The sequence below is a fragment of the Schistocerca nitens genome, chromosome 4 (genome assembly GCF_023898315.1).
Source record: "Schistocerca nitens isolate TAMUIC-IGC-003100 chromosome 4, iqSchNite1.1, whole genome shotgun sequence".
NCBI lineage: Eukaryota > Metazoa > Arthropoda > Insecta > Orthoptera > Acrididae > Schistocerca > Schistocerca nitens.
The window spans coordinates 169,008,128-169,032,595 of NC_064617.1; the positions used below are offsets into that span (position 1 = coordinate 169,008,128).

The 24,468-nt window shown below is 43.2% G+C and overlaps 1 protein-coding gene across 1 annotated transcript in view; it reads left to right on the forward strand.

Annotated features, from left to right (window-relative positions):
• LOC126252963 (uncharacterized) overlaps positions 1–24,468 on the forward strand; it is a 529,370-nt gene that overhangs the window by 220,347 nt on the left and 284,555 nt on the right. Inside the window, exon 3 of the mRNA XM_049953977.1 lies at positions 4,241–4,398. Within this exon, the coding sequence (XP_049809934.1) occupies positions 4,241–4,398 (158 nt within the window). The remainder of the gene's footprint in view (positions 1–4,240; positions 4,399–24,468) is intronic.

Below are 24,468 nucleotides of genomic sequence, written 5' to 3' on the forward strand. Positions count from 1 at the left end.
CGGAAAGGTTGCTCTACTGTCACGGTGCATGATTGTCTTCAGTAGTCGTGTGGGTTCGGTTCTTGTAGGATCGTTTTCCGGCCACAGCGATGTCGGAGATTTGATGTTTTAATGGATTCCTGATATTCACGGTACACTGCTGAGATGGTCGTACGGGGAAATCTCCACTTTATTGCTACCCCGGAGATCCTGTGCCCAACTGAAGTACTTCTTTTGTTACCAATTGTTTCTTCGCAGTTAACTTGGTTGTACTTACGTTTTTCTTTCCAATTTCTCTCATTGCGCGTTTTAGAGATGCCTATTCTTCTTCAGCTGAAGCGCCTACTGAGCTATTTTTTTCGCATTATCTACAACATCAGGAAAATGCAGGCGTATCTCTTCATTCCTTACCACTTCCACATGCGACTTGTTCTCGTATTGACTTTTTCATGTCTAGTCACTTAAACTTCCTGACCATCATGTAATCCAAGTGGAATCTTCCCGTGTCTCCCAGCCTTTTCCTAGTATACCTCCTCCTCTCATTCTTGGACAAAGTATTCACATTTACTAGCTGAAACTTGTAGCAGTACTTACGTCCTTTTCCTCTCTCGTTCCAACTACAAAGCACATATTCTTCTTCTACTCCTTCCCCTACAACCACATTACAATCCCGCATGACTACTACGATTTCGTCTCCCTATATGTATTGAATTACCTGTTCATTAGTCTCGTATAACGTATCTCTTCTTCTACTGCTAGCGACGTCGGGATGTATGCCTGAACCATTGTTATCGGTGTTGGTTTGCTGTCGATTCTGATGAGAACAACCTGCCCTGCCTTCTTCCTGTTCATAAAGAATCCTACTTCCATTATACCATTTTTTTTTCTTTGCCGGCCGCGGTGGTCTAGCGGTTCTAGGCGCTCAGTCCGGAACCGCGCGACTGCTACGGTCGCAGGTTCGAATCCTGCCTCGGGCATGGATGTGTGTGATGTCCTTAGGTTAGTTAGGTTTAAGTAGTTCTAAGTTCTAGGGGACTGATGACCACAGATGTTAAGTCCCATAGTGCTCAGAGCCATTATTATACCATTTTTTGCTGTTGCTGATATTACCCTGTAATCGTCTGACCACAAAATTATTTTCTTCCCATTTCACTTCACTAACCCGCACTACATCTAGACCGAGGCTTAGCATTTCCCTTTTCAGAGCCGGCCGGTGTGGCCGAGCGGTTCTAGGTGTTTCAGTCCGGAACCGAGCGACTGCTACGATCGCAGGTTCGAATCCTGCCTCGGGCAGGGATGTGTGTAATATCCTTTAGGTTAGTTCGGTTTAAGTAGTTCTAAGTTCTAGGGGACTGATGACGTCAGATGTTAAGCCCCTTAGTGCTCAGAGCCATTTGAACCAACCCTTTTCAGATTTTCTAGCTCCCTATCACTTTCGAACATGTGACATTCTACACTCCGATTCGTAGAACGTAAATCCTTTCGTCGGTTATTCAATCTTTTTCTTATGGTCCCCTCTCGCTTGGCAAACCCCTAAGGAGTTCCAAGTGGGGGACTAGACGGGAATCTTTTGCCAATGGAGAGATCATTATGATCCTTTTCCAATTGCAGGCCACACGTTCTGTAGACACAAAGTATGTGTCTTTAATTCAGTGGTTTCAATTGCCTTCTGCATCCTCATGCTATTGATCATTCCTGGATCATCCGCCTTTTAGGGGTAGTTTCCTACACTAAAGGCAAGAGAGTGACCAGAATCTCTGTTGCTACTCCCGTCCTCTTTGAAACTGCCGTTGAAAGAACAAGGGTGACTTCTTATGACTGAGGTCTTAGGCCATATTCCTGTTAATTTTTATTCGAAATTTTAAGCATTGGCTCTAATCGAACTCGCAGTCGAGGACGTTTCGATTACTAGACAAAGGCGCGACGACTAGACCAATGAGTGCACAGAATGAATCTAGTGGATCGTAAAATTAGTGCTTATGCCTGTAGTGCATTTCAGAAAATAGCCAGTTGGCTTCTTACTTAAATTATTTAGATAAAATCGTAAGAATACATGAAGAATGTCAAACAGATATGTTATCTATGGGTTTGGAATGGCCATAGTGTACTTAATGCAGGATGTTACCGACCCTGTACAACTAGCACCAGAGACATAGTTCGATCGGCTGTGTCGGATCATATAACGAATCTTGTTTGAAGCAAATAGCTAATGAGAAGGACGTGTCTTCTTCCTCCCCCTCCCCCCCCCCCCGTCATACACACACACACACACACACACACACACACACACAAACACACACACACACACAATATTTTTTTGGAAAGCAATTTCAGTTTTAAGATTCTTAGACGACAAAAAATGACACTGTTGAACGATTATCTCCAAGCTTAGCTAATTACGTATACTAAAGGCCCTTGTGCAGTAAGAATTAATAAACGTATATTACTTGCTAATAAGACTGTATTTTAACTTTTAATGAATTATGTTGGTACGACTATGAGTGATAAAGGAGTAGGGTAGACAAGCAAGAATCTTCTTGGTTTTGCTGCAAGTTTGTTAGAGGGATGTCCAAGGGACAAACTAACAATCGAACACCACACCACGATATCTTAGAGTTCGGTTGGTATAGAAACAGATTTATAGTCAGTGAATGTGTCAGGAGGAGTTGCTATGAAGAGAGTTAAAGGCTCTCAAACAATATCGTCAAATTTAAAAAAAGTAAAGGAATGGTAAGTAAATATTTGTTACAAAGTGTATTCCAATTTACTCAGTTTTACAACTACAGTGTAGTAGAATACCTAGTTTATACGAGTTCACCAGCCGTTTTTAAACAGAACTACATAAAGCATATAGCCAATTATGTTCCATACACATTATTTTACCTTGATCCTTACCCACAAAAAAGTCAATAATAACCTAGCAACTTGTCCGTCACAGCTTCGCCTGCGTTACTCAGGAAAAGAAAACTATGCAGTACGACTTTTGGGAGGGCATTCTTGTAAAGCAATATGTTTTCAAAGTTCTTCGCGTTTTAAAAGCGTAGGCCTGTATCTTAAACTATGAAAGACATCTTGTTTTCTGGAGGATTATTTTCACTTTCGTCACTGGTTTTAATGATCAGACTAATAAATTATTAAAAAATATAGAGGTCTTCATCTGCTGCTGCTTCACTCAACCGAACGAGTCGAAATTTTGCATAAACAAAGTTTCCACATATGGAAATAAATTAGTACTATCGCCGTTTCCAAATATTTCACCATTTCGTGGTAACAGCCGATTCAGTGATTTTCATTGTCATTGACAGTATGCAAGAAGCTGACATATTGTTTTCATTGAGACCAGTGAGGAAATATAGGTTCTAATGTTTTCAACTATTTTGAAGGGAATCTCTCGTGTAGACCTCTTCTGATCTATACCCTATCTATTGATTTCATCCCCCCCCCCCTCTCCCTTCCCCAAAATAATTTACTGCTGGTGACGCGCGTGGTCCACAAGGCCAGTCCAGCGATACCTGGAGCGCCATGAACAGTCAGCCACAGCGGTCTTGTTTGCGGCTTCCTTTGTGGTGGAATCAAAGAGAGGTGTGCGTGCCGTGGTGCAACCATGACTACACTGGACACAACACATCGCCTTTTCAGTTGAGTCCCAGTTGTGAGTCGAGCATCTGTGTGGAAATATCGAGTACACAAGTTTCAAGTAGAACGCACGTTGCCAGATGGCGTTCATCATCGTCATACAAGTCCAGTACCGGGCGTCATGGCTAGGAGAACCGTTGTGTACGCAATACGAACATCATTGATTCGCACAGCTAATAATTAGGGCAGGAGCCATTAAGATTCTTATGTACGGCCAGTAACTGTGGCAGTAATGGCCTGACCTCTCTTGATACGGACATTGTACAACTGTTAGCCGGGGAAGCACGTTCTGCTGATCTCTCACGCATTGAAAACAACTGGTAACCAGTTGTCGAGGTATTCATACATCCCTGAGTCGGCAGTCAGTACTATTGATTTCCTGTGGCAATTAGCTGAAGCAGCATTGAATGCCAGATCCACTTCTGACATCCACGTTTACTTATTGTTAGTCTCGATGTTCACTGGATTGGAGGCACTGTCGCTGCCAGGGGTATCAGATGTGTATAACATCCCTAAATTAACTACAAATTTAATTATGTGTTTTCTCGTTCCAAGTCTTGCCATCTTAGTAACCAGCAGTGTAGACACAAATGTGATCGGCAGAACCTGTGTGCTGTGTGTGCAGACCCCACGACGTGGCCTCCGCAGCTGCACCACCACCACCACCACCATCAGCACGACTGGGGTCCCCACGTGGAGAGCTCGGAGGCGGGCAACGTCAGCGTACGGATCGGACAGACGGCCACCCTCGACTGCCGCGTGCAGCTGCTGCACGACAAGACGGTCAGTCCTTCACATTTTCTGTACTGCTATTGGTCGCCTAGATAACAGCTGGGGGCGTCAGACTTCTACGCAATGCATTTTATTCACGTGATCATGTTGTTTCCGTGAGATACAATTATTGTTCAGTACTGGCACTGTAACCTGCATGGATGGTGCTCCATTCATTGTTCGTTCAGGAGCTCGCGTATTTGCTCTTCTGAAACAGTTCAGTTAATAGAATGAGATTTTCACTCTGCAGCGGAGTGTGCGCTGATATGAAACTTCCTGGCAGATTAAAACTGTGTGCCCGACCGAGGCTCGAACTCGGGACCTTTGCCTTTCGCGGGCAAGTGCTCTACCATCTGAGCTACCGAAGCACGACTCACGCCCGGTACTCACAGCTTTACTTCTGCCAGTATCTCGTCTCCTACCTTCCAAGTTTCATATCAGCGCAGAGTGAAAATCTCATTCTGGAAACATCCCCCAGGCTGTGGCTAAGCCATGTCTCCGCAGTATCCTTTCTTTCAGGAGTGCTGTTTCTGCAAGGTTCGCAGGAGAGCTTCTGTAAAGTTTGGAAGGTAGGAGACGAGATACTGGCAGAAGTAAAGCTGTGAGTACCGGGCGTGAGTCGTGCTTCGGTAGCTCAGATGGTAGAGCACTTGCCCGCGAAAGGCAAATGTCCCGAGTTCGAGTCACGGTCGGGCACACAGTTTTAATCTGCCAGGAAGTTTCAGTTCAGTTAATGTTATCTTTATCTGAAATACAATAGCGATTGTTTTTCATGTTGTTGTTCGTTTCGTTATTTGTAGTTGGTACTCGTAATTATTTGTAATTAGAAATTTTAATAGTGGACTTTACGGCCACCTGCAGCGCCACAGAAGTGAACTTGGTTCTCTTGTTACAGTTGCCACACTGTCATCTTCAGTTAGTTCCTGTTTAAGAACTCTTCTGTAACCGAGATCTCGCCGGCACGGTATCTCAGCGTGTTTGGTCAGAGAGAGCGCTGCCTTCCGTAATAATAATAATAATAATAATAACTGAATGAAATATTCAACGATGAACTTGAAGGAGTGTCATGTGACTTCCGTCCACAGCAAGTCTCATGAACAAAATGGAGAAAAACAGGGGGGGAGGGGGGGGAAGTGCGGGGGGGGGGGTTCGTTACCCCTCGCTTTTGCAATGTGCTGGACTCTGAGGCAGCCCGGTTCGAATCGAATGGATGAAATTTTTTCTGCCTGTATTTGGCCGTGAAGGCGGGGAGATGTGATGGCGTGAAGTGCCTAAATGTCATTCTCTCCGCCAAGTCCTGTATTATCGGCAGTGTCTCACCAGATAAGGACATGTGACACTGTTGATGGTGATTCGGTCGCCGGTTAGAGACGTTAAAATCGGCGGCCCCTTTCGTGCAGTTGGAGAAAAGTAGGAAATGTGCCACCACTCTCTCCCACCCTCTCCCATTATCGTCACCATAGTCATGCAACATAAAACAATTCACTCTACATACGTCGATTACATCAACCAACACTGTACAAATACTGAAGCGTCACAATTCTCACATATCCGCAAGAAAAGGGTGAACGTGCACTGAGAACACCCTTTCCGAAATATGACTGAACCAAACCCCGTGAGGTATCCTAGGTAATCCATACCACATTTACATTTCACTACTTCCTTTCTTTTTATTATACAGATTTACATAAGAAATAGAGTACAGACTGTATCGTTGTGCCGGCCGCGGTGGCCGTGAGCTTCTAGGCGCTATAGTCCGGAACCGCGGGACTGCTACGGTCACAGGTTCGAATCCTGCCTCGGGCATGGATGTGTGTGTTGTCTTTTGTAGTCGTTGTGTACCTGTATACTAGGGAATGAAAGCAAGTCTGGGAACATCTAGACGCTCTGAGGTCGTGGTCTATTCAAGGGTGGGCCAGCTACAGCGAGGTCTATTGCCGCTCTGTAACACTTCGGTATCACCTGAGAAATCTTATTACACTACAGCCACCAAATCACATGTCCTGACCAGTTTATCCTCACCTGAGGTTGAACACCGTACTCTGCAAGCGTTACGGCACACTTGGCGATAGTCATGAGTGGGTGATGAGTGTACGATCAAGAAGAGATGGGAGACACAGCACTTAGTTGAAGAAAGACTAGGGCTTAACAGCCTGGTGAGGACGTGATCATCAGAGATGGAGCAAAAGCTCATAATGTGGAAGAAGAGGGAAGGAAATTAGTCGAGTTCCTTACTAAACAACCATCACGGCATTTGCGACATATGATTTCGCGGAATCGTGGAAAACCTGAACCTACGTATTCAGACGGAGATTTGAATCGCCGTCCTCTATAACGCGATTCTCGTGGTTTAACTCTGCACGAGCTACCTAGGTTCTTATTACTGAGAGTAAATCATAACCTGCACTGGACGACTCGTCTGTTGTGACTGTGGCCGATTTTCCTGGAAGGACAAATACAGAAGAAGAGTGTGGTGTTCGTCGAGTACTCCAACTTTAGGTGTGTTACGGAGCTTCTCAGGGAAATAGCTGGTAGGTATAGGGGGAAGGACGGTATGCGCTCCGTATGATCGCTAGGGGTCATCGTGTGAGATACGAAGGACGGTCTGGTAACACCTACTGATCGTTGCAAATTGTAGCTCATGTCCTAACAAACGATGTCTACCGTCTGGGTTCAGAGACCACCCTGTGTTCCTTCGTATGACTGGCTGAAATAGCGAATACAGTTAGTCTCGCTCGTGGAGTAGAAGCACGACTCAAACTTGAATCTCTAATCCTAGAACAGATCACATTATTCTCATCAGGAGCCGAGAGTTGAAATTAAACTGCGATGATCTCGTATGTGGATTTCTTACGCACCACATTTGCGTAGACGGTGGTAGGTCCTCTCTGTGCTCTACGCATGGGAATGTAGCTACTCTGATACAGACCAAGTGTTTCCATAGTTTTACAGGTTGAAAGAATCCTACGTTGGCGCCATGATCAGTCACATTACGTGTTCGGTTTGGATTGCTTCGAAACATTAAGAGGAGAGGTTAATTGTCATTCTTTCATGAACAAAATTGAAACGTTATTAGGATATTATTTAATTGCAGGTATGTTCAGGGTGTTTGAATTAATGGTTCGAATGGCTCTGAGCACTATGCGACTTAACTTATGAGGTCATCAGTCGCCTAGAACTTAGAACTAATTAAACCTAATTACCACACACATCCATGCCCGAGGCAGCATTCGAACCTACGACCGTAGCGGTCGCTCGGCTCCAGACTGTAGCGCCTAGAACCACACGGCCATTCCGACCGGCGGTGTTTGAATTAGTCTCACTTATTAATTTCAATTAATAATATCAATAAATACGAAGAAGATATGCTAAAAGCTATTCTTTAAATCTACACTCCTGGAAATGGAAAAAAGAACACATTGACACCGGTGTGTCAGACCCACCATACTTGCTCCGGACACTGCGAGAGGGCTGTACAAGCAATGATCACACGCACGGCACAGCGGACACACCAGGAACCGCGGTGTTGGCCGTCGAATGGCGCTAGCTGCGCAGCATTTGTGCACCGCCGCCGTCAGTGTCAGCCAGTTTGCCGTGGCATACGGAGCTCCATCGCAGTCTTTAACACTGGTAGCATGCCGCGACAGCGTGCACGTGAACCGTATGTGCAGTTGACGGACTTTGAGCGAGGGCGTATAGTGGGCATGCGGGAGGCCGGGTGGACGTACCGCCGAATTGCTCAACACGTGGGGCGTGAGGTCTCCACAGTACATCGATGTTGTCGCCAGTGATCGGCGGAAGGTGCACGTGCCCGTCGACTTGGGACCAGACCGCAGCGACGCACGGATGCACGCCAAGACCGTAGGATCCTACGCAGTGCCGTAGGGGACCGCACCGCCACTTCCCAGCAAATTAGGGACACTGTTGCTCCTGGGGTATCGGCGAGGACCATTCGCAACCGTCTCCATGAAGCTGGGCTACGGTCCCGCACACCGTTAGGCCGTCTTCCGCTCACGCCCCAACATCGTGCAGCCCGCCTCCAGTGGTGTCGCGACAGGCGTGAATGGAGGGACGAATGGAGACGTGTCGTCTTCAGCGATGAGAGTCGCTTCTGCCTTGGTGCCAATGATAATCGTATGCGTATTTGGCGCCGTGCAGGTGAGCGCCACAATCAGGACTGCATACGACCGAGGCACACAGGGCCAACACCCGGCATCATGGTGTGGGGAGCGATCTCCTACACTGGCCGTACACCACTGGTGATCGTCGAGGGGACACTGAATAGTGCACGGTACATCCAAACCGTCATCGAACCCATCGTTCTACCATTCCTAGACCGGTAAGGGAACTTGCTGTTCCAACAGGACAATGCACGTCCGCATGTATCCCGTGCCACCCAACGTGCTCTAGAAGGTGTAAGTCAACTACCCTGGCCAGCAAGATCTCCGGATCTGTCCCCCATTGAGCATGTTTGGGACTGGATGAAGCGTCGTCTCACGCGGTCTGCACGTCCAGCACGAACGCTGGTCCAACTGAGGCGCCAGGTGGAAATGGCATGGCAAGCCGTTCCACAGGACTACATCCAGCATCTCTACGATCGTCTCCATGGGAGAATAGCAGCCTGCATTGCTGCGAAAGGTGGATATACACTGTACTAGTGCCGACATTGTGCATGCTCTGTTGCCTGTGTCTATGTGCCTGTGGTTCTGTCAGTGTGATCATGTGATGTATCTGACCCCAGGAATGTGTCAATAAAGTTTCCCCTTCCTGGGACAATGAATTCACGGTGTTCTTATTTCAATTTCCAGGAGTGTATTTTAAAAACGACCAAGCGGAAACTTATGATTGGAGAGAATCAGCTTATAGCGTTAAACACAGACAAAGGCCGAATTACAGATGAGAAAGAAATACTCGAATGTATTGAGAATTTTTATAGTAACCTGTACAATAAATTCAATGATATCTTAATCCAAGGCGAATCGGATACCTCTGTTTCCAAAATCCCAGGAAGACTCCCCTCAGAAGTCAAACTTGCTACAGCAAGATGAAGAAAATAAGCGCTCCAGATAGTCATGACCTCTCAGTCGATATATCAAAGTTGATGGACGATTACTGTATAACGCATTTAGCTGAAATATTTTCGAGTTGTTTGCACAGTGGAAGATTACCAATAAATTGAAATGAAGCCAAAATACTCGTAATACATATGAATGGTAGGACTAGAGATATAAATAACTATCGCCTTATCAGACTCTTGGCAATACTGTACAAAGTCTTTTACTAGAACTTTGACTACGATGTTGAGCACTACACTTGACCTGACCCAACCCACTGAGCAAGCTGGTTTCCGCGCAGGATTTAGTACGACTGATCATAACTTCACTCTTCTTGAAACAGTTAGTAGGACAAATGGATATCATCTAACTCTTTGCCTTACCTTCATTGAGTATGAAGAACCATTCGAATTGATCAGTCACCCAGCAGTGTTTGAGGCTCTAACAGAGCAAGGAATAGAACCGGTCCATATTAAAGTCTTGCACAACATATAAAAACCTCCACAGCTTTTCTCAATGTAGAGGAAAGAATTAATGAATTTCCCATCGAAAAGGATGTAAAACAAATTGACTCTATACTTCCGAAACTATTTTCAGAAGTCGAATCGGCAGTATCTAAATTAGACTGGAAAACACAGCGAATCCAAATTCTGAGAGAGGGATTAAATAACCTGAAGTTCACTGGTGATATTGTATCATTTGAAGAACTTCGAATATTCGTTAGTGAACTTACGTCAATCTGTTCTGAAGTTGACCTAAAAATTAACTATGATAAAACCAAGACCGTGGTGAATGAATGGTCAGCGGAGGGAAATATAGCTGTTGGAAGTAACCAATTCTGTCACAGAATATTTCTATCTGGGGCAAGTGATAAATATGAAAAGAGACCTACAACCAGACACATTCAACGTATTAAATTACACTGGCAAACTTATGGAAGATACACTTCAGTTTTGAAATCCAAGATATCGGCAGATGTATACTGCCAACGATTCCTTACAGCTGTTAGACAGGGAAGTTAAATTAGCTCATTGTCCGAAAACTAATAATAGCCCAAAGACGACTGGACAGATCAAGTTGGACCACACAAAGAAAAACAGATAGAAAGCAGTTGATTTCAGGCAGACATTCTTTACACTATCCTCCACTGGAGAGATTGAATAGATTGAAATGGCAGTGGGATGACCATGTTGCTCGAAGGAGAGACGGCGGGTGGGTGAAATAAGTACTAGGTTAGAGCCTAATGTACCGACCAGTTATATGAGACAGACAACAGTATTGAACTGTAGACTAGAAGCTCAAGATCAAAATAAATGGAAGAATCCGTAGCGATCATATTCTGCATGCCAACTCAAAGAGGCCACATCACCAAGTGATCGAACTGCCTGCCGCTGCTGGTGGTGATGATGTTAATGATGATGATGATGATGATGATAATGATTAATATTAATATTGATGAGGTATAACTAGGTATAGAAAGCTCGAACCAAGAATTTTAGTTGAAATACAATGTTTGCCATAAATTTTTTATCACTGGGGAGGATGTTGTTGTTGTGGTCTTCAGTCCTGAGACTGGTTTGATGCAGCTCTCCATGCTACTCTATCCTGTGCAAGCTTCTTCACCTCCCAGTACCTGCTGCAACCTACATCCTACTGCTTAGTGTATTGATCTATTGGTCTCCCTCTACGATTTTTACCCTCCACGCTGCCCTCCAGTGCTAAATTTGTGATCCCTTGATGCCTCAAAACATGTCCTACCAACCGATCCCTTCTTCTAGTCAAGTTGTGCCACAAACTTCTCTTCTCCTATTCAATACCTCCTCATTAGTTACGTGATCTACCCACCTTATCTTCAGCATTCTTCTGTAGCACCACATTTCGAAAGCTTCTATTCTCTTCTTGTCCAAACTATTTATCGTCCATGTTTCACTTCCATACATGGCTACACTCCATACAAATACTTTCAGAAACGACTTCCTGACACTTAAATCTATACTCGATGTTAACAAATTTCTCTTCTTCAGAAACGATTTCCTTGCCATTGCCAGTCTACATTTTATATCCTCTCTACTTCTACCATCATCAGTTATGGAGGATAGCATATAACAAATCATGTTTACTAACGAGGCAGACCATTGAGTGGGACAGGGTTTGTGTGACAGATAACTTCATCAGTCTTAGTCGCTGGCGAGTGGTTGCGTGCCAGTCTCTCTGCAACTAATGACTAAATGTTTTCAGAGGTTGAAAGATATGGAGAATGTGGCAAACAGTCGCACACCACCTGTATTGAGGTCAGGATAGCACGGACAACATGCATTCTTCCGTTATCGTGTTGGAAACACCGTGAGGCCGAAGACAGCGCTCAGCCCCCAGTCTTAACACGTTAGAAATGTAACACCTGCAGACTTTGGAAACCACAGTTGATTGTATTGTATACACAAAGGCACGCCTTATCTTATGTCAGGTGCTGGGCCCGTATGATGACAACGAAAGCAATCTGACACATTCGTTCTCCTCGGACCTACACTCCGAAATACGTCCACCGTTATATTATATGCACCCAGACGACGTAGAGACACTCCTGTGTCTATTACTGTTGTTGGGCTCACTCCCTGTGGGGCCGTCTGTTTGTGCTGCCGTTTCAGTGCTTACCATCATAACAGTCACTGTGATAACTGCCTTTGGTTCTCCAAGCGTCGTCACATTCTTTTACACATAGGCTCATTTCCCGAACGAAGTACGGGTTGAAAGGTATGTCTGTCCTCTCCGTTGCTAGGTACACCGTGCCCCTAAGCCCCTCCGTGGCGTCGAGTGCGGCCCTACTGAACCCATCGATTCAGTGTTTGCACAACAGTCATGCGATCTGTACCATTGCGATCAGCGATATTGCACATCAGTAAACCTCAGTCTTAATGGGGCACAATCCAGACACATGCTGGTAGACTTTTTTCCTCACAGGGGGCATAACACTATAATCTCACAAAAAAACAGTATTTAAATGTGATTATTGAATCAGAAACCAACTGTGTAATCTTCCCTCATGTAGAGAACGTAGATGACGTTTCTCCTACCTAATTTGAGCTTTTGTGTTTAAATGAATCGAGCAGTACAACTTCCAATGCCATTTTGACGATTGTATGATGATACCTTCAGTATTTAGTATTTTAAACCAGTATGACAAACAAAGATTCGTGTGACATTAATTTCAGCCCCTTGTGTAAGTAGATACCTGACAACACCTTACAGATCTTTTTGATTCAAGTAACAGAGAAGATCCGTCAGATATGTGTGTGTCAGTTAGGGTGTAACTGCGTTTTCCATGCCTGTAGCTTCCTGTCTGCAAGGAAGGAAAGGAGCTGTGTTTTTCTTCTTCTTCTTTGAATCCCAGCAATGTTTTGTTTCCTAATCCTTTTTCCCAAGCCCTAACTGTATTCTTTGATTCTCTGTGTCTGGTTTGTGTCTGTGAGACGAGTGTGTAATGGGAGTCTTGCAGTCTACAGTGGCAGTGATGCCAACGCACGGTGGATACCCAGGAGCCCAGAGAGGTTTGCCAACGAGCAGAGACAGGTGCTTTTCTTGTGAGAGTTTACACAAGGGTTAGTATCAGCTAGCAGTGGCCTCTGGTTTAACGCTCTCCCCCTCTCTGATTTCCAGAGCAGGCGAGCCCTGGTCCGTCAAATCACCGAACTCTTGTTTCGAGCTCTTAGTACGTCAGAGTGTGTATCATACACACTCCGATATGTGTGTACCAGTATCTAAATGGTTTTGGCACGCTTTTGTTTGACAGTGAGTTTTCAGTCTTATAACGTTAAAAGAAAATGTACGTTGCTTGTTATGATCATACATACGCATGTGAGAGTGTTCCTCCGTTTTACATTAATAGTACTTTGTCCAGAGATCGTCTGGTTATCATGTGGGGCGGTAAGACAAAGGAAGCAAGCTTAGTTAGATATTTTACTAGGTTTGTTTCATCCTCAGTGCATTAGATAAATTACAGGTGCCTATTTTCGCTCAACGCGAATTTGGGATTCTAAAATTCCCCTTTTTTAGCGAACTTTATAAATGGGTCTTTCTTTCAGCCACGTTGTTGTGTGATACTGTGATCGGTTCCATGTTCTTTGCTCGCTTAGTGTTTCACAAGTGTTCGCACTTTCAGTGCTTGTCTAGAACTCGTGTGACTTTATCATTAAGGTGTGGTTTTTGTCACTAAATAGTCTGATTTCATACATCGTGTGTTCGTCAGTGTTCTACCATGTGTTCACCAGATTATGCTGTGTTGCCTACTCATACTCACCACTCAAATGCGATAAATTTTCTTCATAAAAGGAATAATAGCCATTCTTGCGATTAATTTTTGTTTGTTTTTCTGATTTCAGGTTGGTTAGTTAGTTACACTTTCAACAGATCATTCTTTTACCGAAATTATGTGGAACGAGTCAGTTCACAGGCTACGCATACATCGAAATTCGTCTGTGAAACAGAAGGAGTTATCCAGCAAAACGATTTTAGGTTAGACCTAGAACTCGCTTAGCCAATTGTTACACATTTTATGCTCTTGGGAAAATGATCTAAGATTTTTGTTTCCGCATACTGAACTCCTTTGTGTGCCACTGATAGCTTTCCTCTGGTGTTGTAGGTGTGGACAACACTATCCTTTTCAACTTGTGATAGTTTATTTAAGAAGAGTTTTGCTAGTGAGCACGTGTATTCTGCAGGTACAGCTAAAATACCTAACTCCTTCAACAGGTACCGTGGCCACTGCAGCTGAACACCACATGTTATCCTTACTACTCGCTTTGGTCCAATCAATACTTTGCTTCTAAGTGATGAGCTACTTCATAAAATTATTCCATAAGACATTACTGAGTGAAAGTTTACTAAATGTATCAGGAGGTTGATTCGTTTGTTTCTACGGCTAGCAATTGCAAAAAGAGCGAAAATAGCGGAACATCATTGCTTAAGAAGCTTCTTCCATTTCAAAGTTTCATCAATATGTAAACCAAAAAATTTAGAGCATTCTACGATTCATCCACTCAGTTTCATGTGCTGCATCAGTTGCTGATACGACTCATTTTGCTGTGCAGAACTGGATATAGTGTGCTTTCTCAAGATCAGGGAGATCCAAACTGTGATATTCCAAAGAAACTGAAACAAAATACAGTCTATGTAAACTGTCTATTTAAATATGAGACTACGCTTGAGTATGTTTTGGAAAAGGATGCCTGTAAGGAAATCAGACGATAATTATTTAATTCTTTCTTATTATTTTTCTGGTAAATTGGGTTAACAATTGCATATTTTAATCACTCTGGAAAAAGTCCCTGTGACAATGATGCATTATATATGTCACTGAGGGCATTACTTTTTTGTTGGAGCAACTTTCCAAAATTCTACTTGAAATTCCATGAGATCCATATGAGCTTCCTTTTAGTTCTTATAGTTCTGTTACTTACAGTGGAGAATGTTGGTGCTCATCCAAACGGCTTAAAGATCTGTTGAAAGACGTTTTTAATATATTAACTTGCTTCCTCAACTGAACCATTTATTCGTATTTTTGCTGTTACATTAAAAGAGTGATTGTTGAAAATACTTACACTTTGTGAATTATGTGTCACAACAGTTATTTAATTTAGCTGTTACAGCATCTCATTCGCTGACTGCCTATGCTGACTTCCATTTGACATTACCCCATACTGTTTTAATCTTGTTATAAGCATTGTTTATTTCTGTCAGGATATGTACAATTCTGAACACCTTAATACTACAGTATTTTTTGTAGTCTACATGTAGCATCACATCGTCACTGTAATTCACTTAATTATTCATGACTTACTTCTTTCGTATTGGATTATGTGGATAAATTGAATTTGATATTAGTATATGTTTGTATATAAATTGCATCCCACTCCACCTTTTTTAACTTACTCTTAAAACACTGTATCCCATTCTCATTAACAAGTCTCACTGCTTTGAATGAATCCACATCAGCGCTGTAAGATGCTGTATTGTTTATTGTCATTAATTGTACGTCACATTAATTCCAGATTATTGTTTACAAATATGTATCTATGAGGGTCTTACTATCTTGCTGCAAATGGGCTAGAATCTTAACTACTGAAATTAGATTCAAACGTCCACATAATTATTTCAGTTCCTTTTTCCTGTCTGTATCTTTTAAGAAATCAACGTTGAAGTCTCGAAAAACTACTGACTGTCCTTCTATTTATGTGGATGTATGGCTTAATAGTGAATCTAGACTCTCCTCAATTATATGAAAGCTTCCAGGATGATATCTGTAGACTGTTACAGTTACGAAAGGAATATTCTTTAGTAACAACTGACGAACACACTCTTGTAGATTCTGATCTACAAAATACTGCTTGTGTTTATATATATATATATATATATATATATATATATATATATATATATACTTTGGATCTAACTTTTATATATACTGCAGCTATGCTTTTATCCATGTTCGCTCTATATGAAAATTACGCTAGTTAATAATACATCATATTTATTGTTTCTAGCTATGTGGCTATATAGTGTTCAGAGAAGCACAGAACATCTCTTCAGATTTTTCATATCTTCTAGACATACAAGAAGCTCATTTATATTCTTTTCAGCCCCATAATATTCTAGTGAAAGAAATTATTTTTACTCTTCTGGAAACTATTATGTATATTATGGTCCTGTTCTGCCATAATTTCTGTCAAGGTTGTCTTTCTGTAAAGTGACTCTACCCTACTACTTATGACTCATTACAAGTATTTGGTCTTGTGTACTTGTATTCGCCGGCCGCGGTGGTCTAGCGGTTCTAGGTGTTCAGTCCGGAACCGCGCGACTGCTACGGTCGCAGGTTCGAATCCTGCCTCGGGCATGGATGTGTGTGATGTCCTTAGGTTAGTTAGGTTTAAGTAGTTCTAAGTTCTAGGGGACTGATGACCACAGATGTTAAGTCCCATAGTGCTAAGAGCCATTGTACTTGTATTCCGCCTCACACTTCCTGTAACATACTTCGCTAATCTGCCTTTTCCTCTCATATTCAGGTCCAGGTCAAGATTTTTGTACTGCAGCAACAGTTACAGCACTTACAAGAGACGTTTTTTCAGTCTGTATCAACCCACTCAGCTCTTTGTTTACACAGTTAACAGTCGTGGTAACCCAGGGCAGACAATATCGCGGCAGAAGCTCCACAAACACTACATGAATATGTGCTTCTGCACCGGTTTTCTCCAGATCACCTTTAATAATAAATGCTAAGTTGCTCGCTAGGCTGTTTCCTTCTCCTCCTACTATAATTACCTGATAATCAAAATCACTCAACACGGTTTCTAAGTTCTTTATCACGTGGCTAAGCTAGGCACTAGAGTTCACGATTCTTGTGAGCTGGTATTCTAAGCCTAGCTTTTCCTGTAGCATTTGCCCAAGGTTTCTAAGTTCTCTATCACCTGGCTAATCAGGCACTAGAGTTCACGATTCTTGTGACTTGGTATTCTAAGCCTAGCTTTTCCTGTAGCATTTATCCTAGATTCCTCCTGTGTTGCCGGCCTGAGTGGCCGTGCGGTTCTAGGGGCTACAGTCTGGAACCGGGCGACCGCTAAGGTCGCAGGCTCGAATCCTGCCTCGGGCATGGATGTGTGTGATGTCCTTAGGTTAGTTAGGTTTAATTAGTTCTAAGTTCTAGGCGACTGATGACCTCAGAAGTTAAGTCGCATAGTGCTCAGAGCCATTTCAACCTCCTGTGATTACTGTGTAGGGACAGCACATTTTTCTTTCTAGTTGACTTTGGAGGTGACCTAGCCTTAAAGTTGGTCCTACTTTGCTCAAAAACTGGTTGTAGCTCTTCTACTTCACATATCAAATCAAAATGCTTGCTAACAAGACTCTGAAATGTGTTTTCCGAGGTTCTCCCCTTTTACTTATTACTTACCTCCTTTTCCCAACTGCTACCTACTTAATTCAAAGTACATCATCTCTAATTCTGCCTGAAAGTCATAAATCTTTCTTACCTGTCTCACGATTCCTGCTGCTCGGGAGTAGCCGAGCGGTCTACGACGCTGCAGTCATGGACTGTGCGGCTGGTCCCGGCGGAGGTTCGAGTCCTCCCTCGGGCTTGCGTGTGTGTGTTTGTCCTTAGGGAAATTTAGGTTAAGTAGTGTGTAAGCTTAGGGACTGATGACCTTAGCAGTTAAGTCCCATAAGATTTCACACACATTTGAATATTTTTTTCACGATTCCTTTTTGCCGATTACATAATCCACAACTACGTAGCAGAGCTTCATCGGATATTGTACAGGCTTTCCCGTTGCAGTCACTCCAGTGTAATACCAACGCACGGTTTTAACAAGTTTAGTCCACAATGAATGATGTACGGAAAATTTCACATTGGACACACATGACTACACTTTTAAAGTAAACTAAAAAGTTCTAACACGCATACAGATTGCTTATACTTCTACAACATATCTTTTTAAGGCCATACCACATCAGGGCTTCAAACGTGTTCTTCTGAGGCACTGTGTCGTACGCCTTCTCAACAACCACGTGTCTACTGGTGAGATCGGAACCATGACGATGAAAGAACTACCAGAAGCGCAAAACCAGCGACGAGAACGTCGCCACCGATTAAAGAAATAAAGTAGAGCAGACAAACTTAAGCTGAACGACTCTGTTGTGGAGGTAAGGTGGGTAACTGGAAAGAACTACCGACCTTTTGTGTTAAGTAAGGTAGATAAATTCATCAAGTTGCCTCTTAAGCACCTTATTGAATACATTTGTACCGAAACGTAGGGAGATTAATAGAAGGTCGAAATACTGAATTATCTCTTCCAAAATTGTTTCGCTGAGGTTATTAGCGCATCACATATAAGTGATGCCGGTGTAGGAAATCAATTATAATCGCTTCACCGCTTGCATCGACAGGACGCATGGGAATATAGTGGTACAGAGCTATTGATTTAAACTTGATGATATCGTCAGAAGCTCCATGTGGTCGACTGCGTACGACACTGTTGTCTGTCGGAAAGCCGCAACGTACAAGGAAGTGCAGCTCATTAATCATTATTACTAGGACTGGCAGTTATCTTCATTATAAACAATATAGCGTATAGGGCATTAATAGGCCAGAAGAAGAATTGCCCTTCAGTGATAAAAGGTGTTCCAATCACTGAAAGCAGTACTCGGTTGAAGCGATTTAAATTCAAATGTTCAATGAAAGTAATTGTTGGAACAGACACTTGCACACAACACTAAGTACATGAGCCATGTGCGGCTCGCGTTCGTGCCGTTTGTTCTTTGGCGTTTTTGAGTGGAGTTTTGTGTCCTTACTTACTGGCGTAACGAAGTAGCTGACTTGCCTCCTTGACTGGCAGCAAGTATTTCCAGGTGGTGGTGATGTGTTTGGTGGTCAGTCGGTTGGGAACGAGCAGCGAGGAAGTCTCCACGGCGCGTGGCTAGGCCGGGACCGCTGGCGGCATGCACTCGCTGTTGGACTGTGAGGCACTAGCTGTGAGGGCGACAAAGTTCGTTGACCATCGAACCTGGACGCTGAAGTTGAGTGATTAGTTAACCTCAACTACTGTGACATCGCTTCGTTCATTTGCGGGTTGTTGCTCCCTCGGCCGTTCGGGAGATCAGCAATGTATGATGTGTCAGAGTCGGAGAAATCTTGCAGCCATCTTCCTATATTGTGATTAATTATTAAATTGACTATTACTTGCCAGTGAAGTCCACCAGCGGTATTTTCTGCCCTACGGCCGATAACGCCCCAGGTACCTGCCCTGGTCGTTAGCGTAGTCTTCCGGCAGTGTGCCTTTCCTCGCTGTGTTGATGCTGTCTGGCACAGCGTGTAGTTCGACAGACTTCTAAGCTGTTTGGTTCATATTTTGCTTAGAGTGGTTATTGTTCCCTTGGCTGCTTTTAGACACCAATTTCTGTAGACGTAGTGCTGTTCGTATCCTCGTCCTCGGCCGATATTTTCCTTCGTTGTGCCGTTATTCGGACGGAAGGGAAATGGTTAACTTGTTGGTCAGTTCTTGAGATGTCCCTAGTTTGGGTTGCCATCCAATTATTTAACTTCAACTCTTGGCTGCCTGTTTCATCTCACCTTACGTTTGAGCTACCTTCTCAGGCCGACTCTTGGAACAATTTTGAGCACCACTTGTTCTGTTTGTTTTAGATAGTGATTTTCATTTTAGTTTGCAGTATTGTACGAGGCCTTCAGCCTTCTATTAATTCCGTTCTTTTAAATTTTATATAAAGGCCTTTAGCCGTGTTGAATTAAAACTTTGAACATTTATTTTATTTTTAAAAAAGTATTTTTACCTTAAAATTTGTTCCATCTGAAATTGTTTGTAATCCAGGCCCTAGACCATTAGTTGTTCTGTGTGTTATGTGTGGCCTTCAGCCGAGGATTTATGTGCACCCCTTTTAATAAGGCATGCAGCTATGTGTATATTTTAAAGGAAATTTTTATAAGAAGGAAGGGATTTACTTTAAATTGTTTGTCTGCCTATTTGTTCAGGCCTTCAGTCGTTGTTTCAAATTTGTTTGTGGCCTTCAGCCGTGCAATAAGTTAATATTTCTTTAATTAGGCTGTCGGACATTGTAAGTTTAAATGTGTTTTAATTATAGTTGTCCTTCATAAGTGTAGTGTAGGACTTCAGCCGCTAATTGTTTTCAATTGCATATTCTTTTTTTTTATTTTTACCTTCTATTTTTAATTGCTTTTGATTTCTATGCCAGACCTTCAGCCGTTTTTGGTTTTGGTGTGGTTTTGTGCCTTCAGCCCAGAAAGCATCTCAAGTTTTCTTTAACTAGACCTTTAGCCGTATTAAGACTTTTATCCATTGTGGATGTGGAGCACTGCGACTGTGGTGTGAACAGGTTTTCAGAAAGTTAGCCGTATTGTCTAATTGTGATTTTTTAAAGCAGTATGTAAATAAGTGGTTCTTAGAAAAATAAAGTTTTGTGTTTGATTGTGCAGCTCATAGGAACTTTTTACGGCCCCATCCACAATCGTAACCTTATCCTGTGCTCTCTCTGACTGCCTACCAACCAGGTTTCAGTACACTTCAATAAATGCCATAACTGTATCAGAAGGCACAGATGTGTCAAATACATCCGATGGGGCACACCCACTGCCATACGGAGGCGATTATCAGCATACACTCATCTGGCAGCAGTGGATTTAATGTATTTTACACCTCTATGCCTTGCCGATACACGGCTTTTATTTTAGTTTTTTCTCTGAGTTCATCACCAGTTTTTCAATGCCCAGATGACAGTGTGCCATAAGTAGGGACTTTATAATATCTGATGAAATGAAGATGAAAATGTAATTCTGCTGAAGCTAGCAATCAGAATATGTAACAGCTGCGACCAGGGTTATAAAAGTTCATTTTGGAAGGTTTTGTATATTTTAGTTCAATACCGTTTTGCTCTTCAATATCAATGGACTCTGGAGCCACAAAGCTCCATGTTCCGTCAGCTAATATGGGAACAGATCTAAAGTACATCTGGAAGTATATCAAGTAGGGTGGCTCAGTTGTTCATAAAAATTATATAAATTCAACGGCTAAGATTTATTGATAAACTATCGAGGATGTGTATATTACAATGGCAGTTCAATAAGTAATGCAACACATTTTTTTTCTCGGCCAATTTTGGTTGAAAAAACCGGAAATTTCTTGTGGAATATGTTCAAACATTCCCGCTTCGTCTCGTATAGTTTCATTGACTTCCGACAGGTGGCAGCGCTCTACGGAGCTGTTAAAATGGCGTCTGTAACGGATGTGCGTTGCAAACAACGGGCAGTAATCGAGTTTCTTTTGGCGGAAAACCAGGGCATCTCAGATATTCATAGGCGCTTGCAGAATGTCTACGGTGATCTGGCAATGGAAAAAAGCACGGTGAGTCGTTGGGCAAAGCGTGTGCCATCATCGCCGCAAGGTCAAGCAAGACTGTCTGATCTCCCGCGTGCGGGCCGGCCGTGCACAGCTGTGACTCCTGCAATGGCGGAGCGTGCGACCACACTCGTTCGAGATGATCGACGGATCACCATCAAACAACTCAGTGCTCAACTTGACATCTCTGTTGGTAGTGCTGTCACAATTGTTCACCAGTTGGGATATTCAAAGGTTTGTTCCCGCTGGGTCCCTCGTTGTCTAACCGAACACCATAAAGAGCAAAGGAGAACCATCTGTGCGGAATTGCTTGCTCGTCATGTGGCTGAGGGTGACAATTTCTTGTCAAAGATTGTTACAGGCGATGAAACATGGGTTCATCACTTCGAACCTGAAACAAAACGGCAATCAATGGAGTGGCGCCACAGCCACTCCCCTACCAAGAAAAAGTTTAAAGCCATACCCTCAGCCGGTAAAGTCATGGTTACAGTCTTCTGGGACGCTGAAGGGGTTATTCTGTTCGATGTCCTTCCCCACGGTCAAACGATCAACTCCGAAGTGTATTGTGCTACTCTTCAGAAATTGAAGAAACGACTTCAGCGTGTTCGTAGGCACAAAAATCTGAACGAACTTCTCCTTCTTCATGACAACGCAAGACCTCACACAAGTCTTCGCACCCGAGAGGAGCTCACAAAACTTCAGTGGACTGTTCTTCCTCATGCACCCTACAGCCCCGATCTCGCACCGTCGGATTTCCATATGTTTGGCCCAATGAAGGACGCAATCCGTGGGAGGCACTACGCGGATGATGAAGAAGTTATTGATGCAGTACGACGTTGGCTCCGACATCGACCAGTGGAATGGTACCGTGCAGGCATACAGGCCCTCATTTCAAGGTGGCGTAAGGCCGTAGCATTGAATGGAGATTACGTTGAAAAATAGTGTTGTGTAGCTAAAAGATTGGGGAATAACCTGGTGTATTTCAATGCTGAATAAAACAACCCCTGTTTCAGAAAAAAAATGTGTTGCATTACTTATTGAACTGCCCTCGTACAAACGAAATAAATAGAGTATAAAATCAAACATGGGCCGATTTCTGTGTATTACTAGTCATTCTCATATCCTTGTCACACAATAGAGAGCAGACAACCAAACAAGAGCGACGCATCTCGCGTTTGATTAGTAAACGCGACAGTGTTGCGGCTCCGATCGCCAATCCCACGTAACTGACGCAAGGGCATTAAGCATAGGTTCGATGCTGAAATTTTTATGTAATCGTGCTTTTTATTTTGCTTCACATACATCCTGTGAAACACTCCGATGGTAAAATAAGAGAAATCCGAGCTTACATGTACAGTGCCGGCCGCTACATATCTCAAGATGGGTTCTGTAGTATAAGTGTAGCGGTGAATACTTCATTTCTGATGTAATTGCGCTGGCCGGCGAAAACCACCACTGGCGTAACAGTGATGACTGCAGCAAGCTGTCGTCGAACCATTTCGCGATCACGGACGCCAACCAGCGGCGTTAACGGAATCAGGGAAGCACCTGCAGTTTTACGACAGGGTGATTACGTGACGCCAGCGTTTTCGGCAATTCAACACGCCGCACACCGGACCCGTACAATACTGCCGCCCAGGGTACTGAGTCAGCGACCACTGTGCAGTGGGCTACCGCCGCAGGGCGCGGGAAATGATCGCCCTTCTACCATCGTCGTCTGGTCCATCATCAAAGTCATTCTGTGGAACCACTCGCCGTACTGCTCAACAGCAGCTCCGATGGACCTTCAGTCGAACTATGGCCTACATAGCCACTAGGACAGGTGCTGGCAGTCAGACGTTGGGATCTGGGACTCGCTTCCCATCTACATCTACGTGATTCCTCTGCAATCAACAATGAAGTGACTGACAGAGGATACATGGAATCACCTCCAAGTAATTTCTCTATCGTTCCTCTCTCTGTGAGAGCTCTGGTTTCCATTGTTTTGTCATGATAACCATTTATCCATACGTAGGTGGGCACCAATACAATATTTTCGCAATCGAGGGAAAAAATTAGAGATTGAAATTTAACAAAAAGATCCTCCCGAAACGAAAACCGCCTTTGTTTTAACGACTGCCACCCCAGTCCACATACCACGTACGCTGCAATCGCTCGGCTATTTCGCGGTAGTACAGAACGAGCTGCTCTTCTGTGTACTTTTCTGATGTCCTCCGCCAGTCCCATCTGGTGCAGATCCTACACTGCACCGCACTACTCCAGAACAGGGCGGAAAAATATGGTGTAAGCAGTCATTTTAGTAGACATGCTATGATTTCTAAGTGTTCTGCCAATAAATCGCTGTCCTCGGTTTGCTTTCTACAAAACATCATCTATCTGATCATTCCAGTTAAAAATATTCATAATCGTAAGTATTTAAGTGAATTTACAACCTTCAGCTTCGTTTGATTTATCATGTAACCAAAATTACGCTGATATATTTTAGTAATCGTAAGGATGAGCAAGCAGTAAAGGAAACAAAAGAAAAATTCGGAGTAGGTATTAAAATTCATGGAGAAGAAGTAAAAACTTTGAGGTTCGCCGATGACATTGTAATTCTGTCAGAAACAGCAAAGGACTTGGAAGAGCAGTTGAACGGAATGGACAGTGTCTTGAAAGGAGGATATAAGATGAACATCAACAAAAGCAAAACGAGGATAATGGAATGTAGTCAAATTAAATCGGGTGATGCAGAGGGGATTAGATTAGGAAATGAGATACTTAAAGTAGTAAAGGAGTTTTGCTATTTAGGGAGTAAAATAACTGATGATGGTCGAAGTAGAGAGGATATAAAATGTAGACTGGCAATGGCAAGGAAATCGTTTCTGAAGAAGAGAAATTTGTTAACATCGAGTATAGATTTAAGTGTCAGGAAGTCGTTTCTGAAAGTATTTGTATGGAGTGCAGCCATGTATGGAAGTGAAACATGGACGATAACCAGTTTGGACAAGAAGAGAATAGAAGCTTTCGAAATGTGGTGCTACAGAAGAATGCTGAAGATAAGGTGGGTAGATCACGTAACTAATGAGGAGGTACTGAATAGGATTGGGGAGAAGAGAAGTTTGTGGCACAACTTG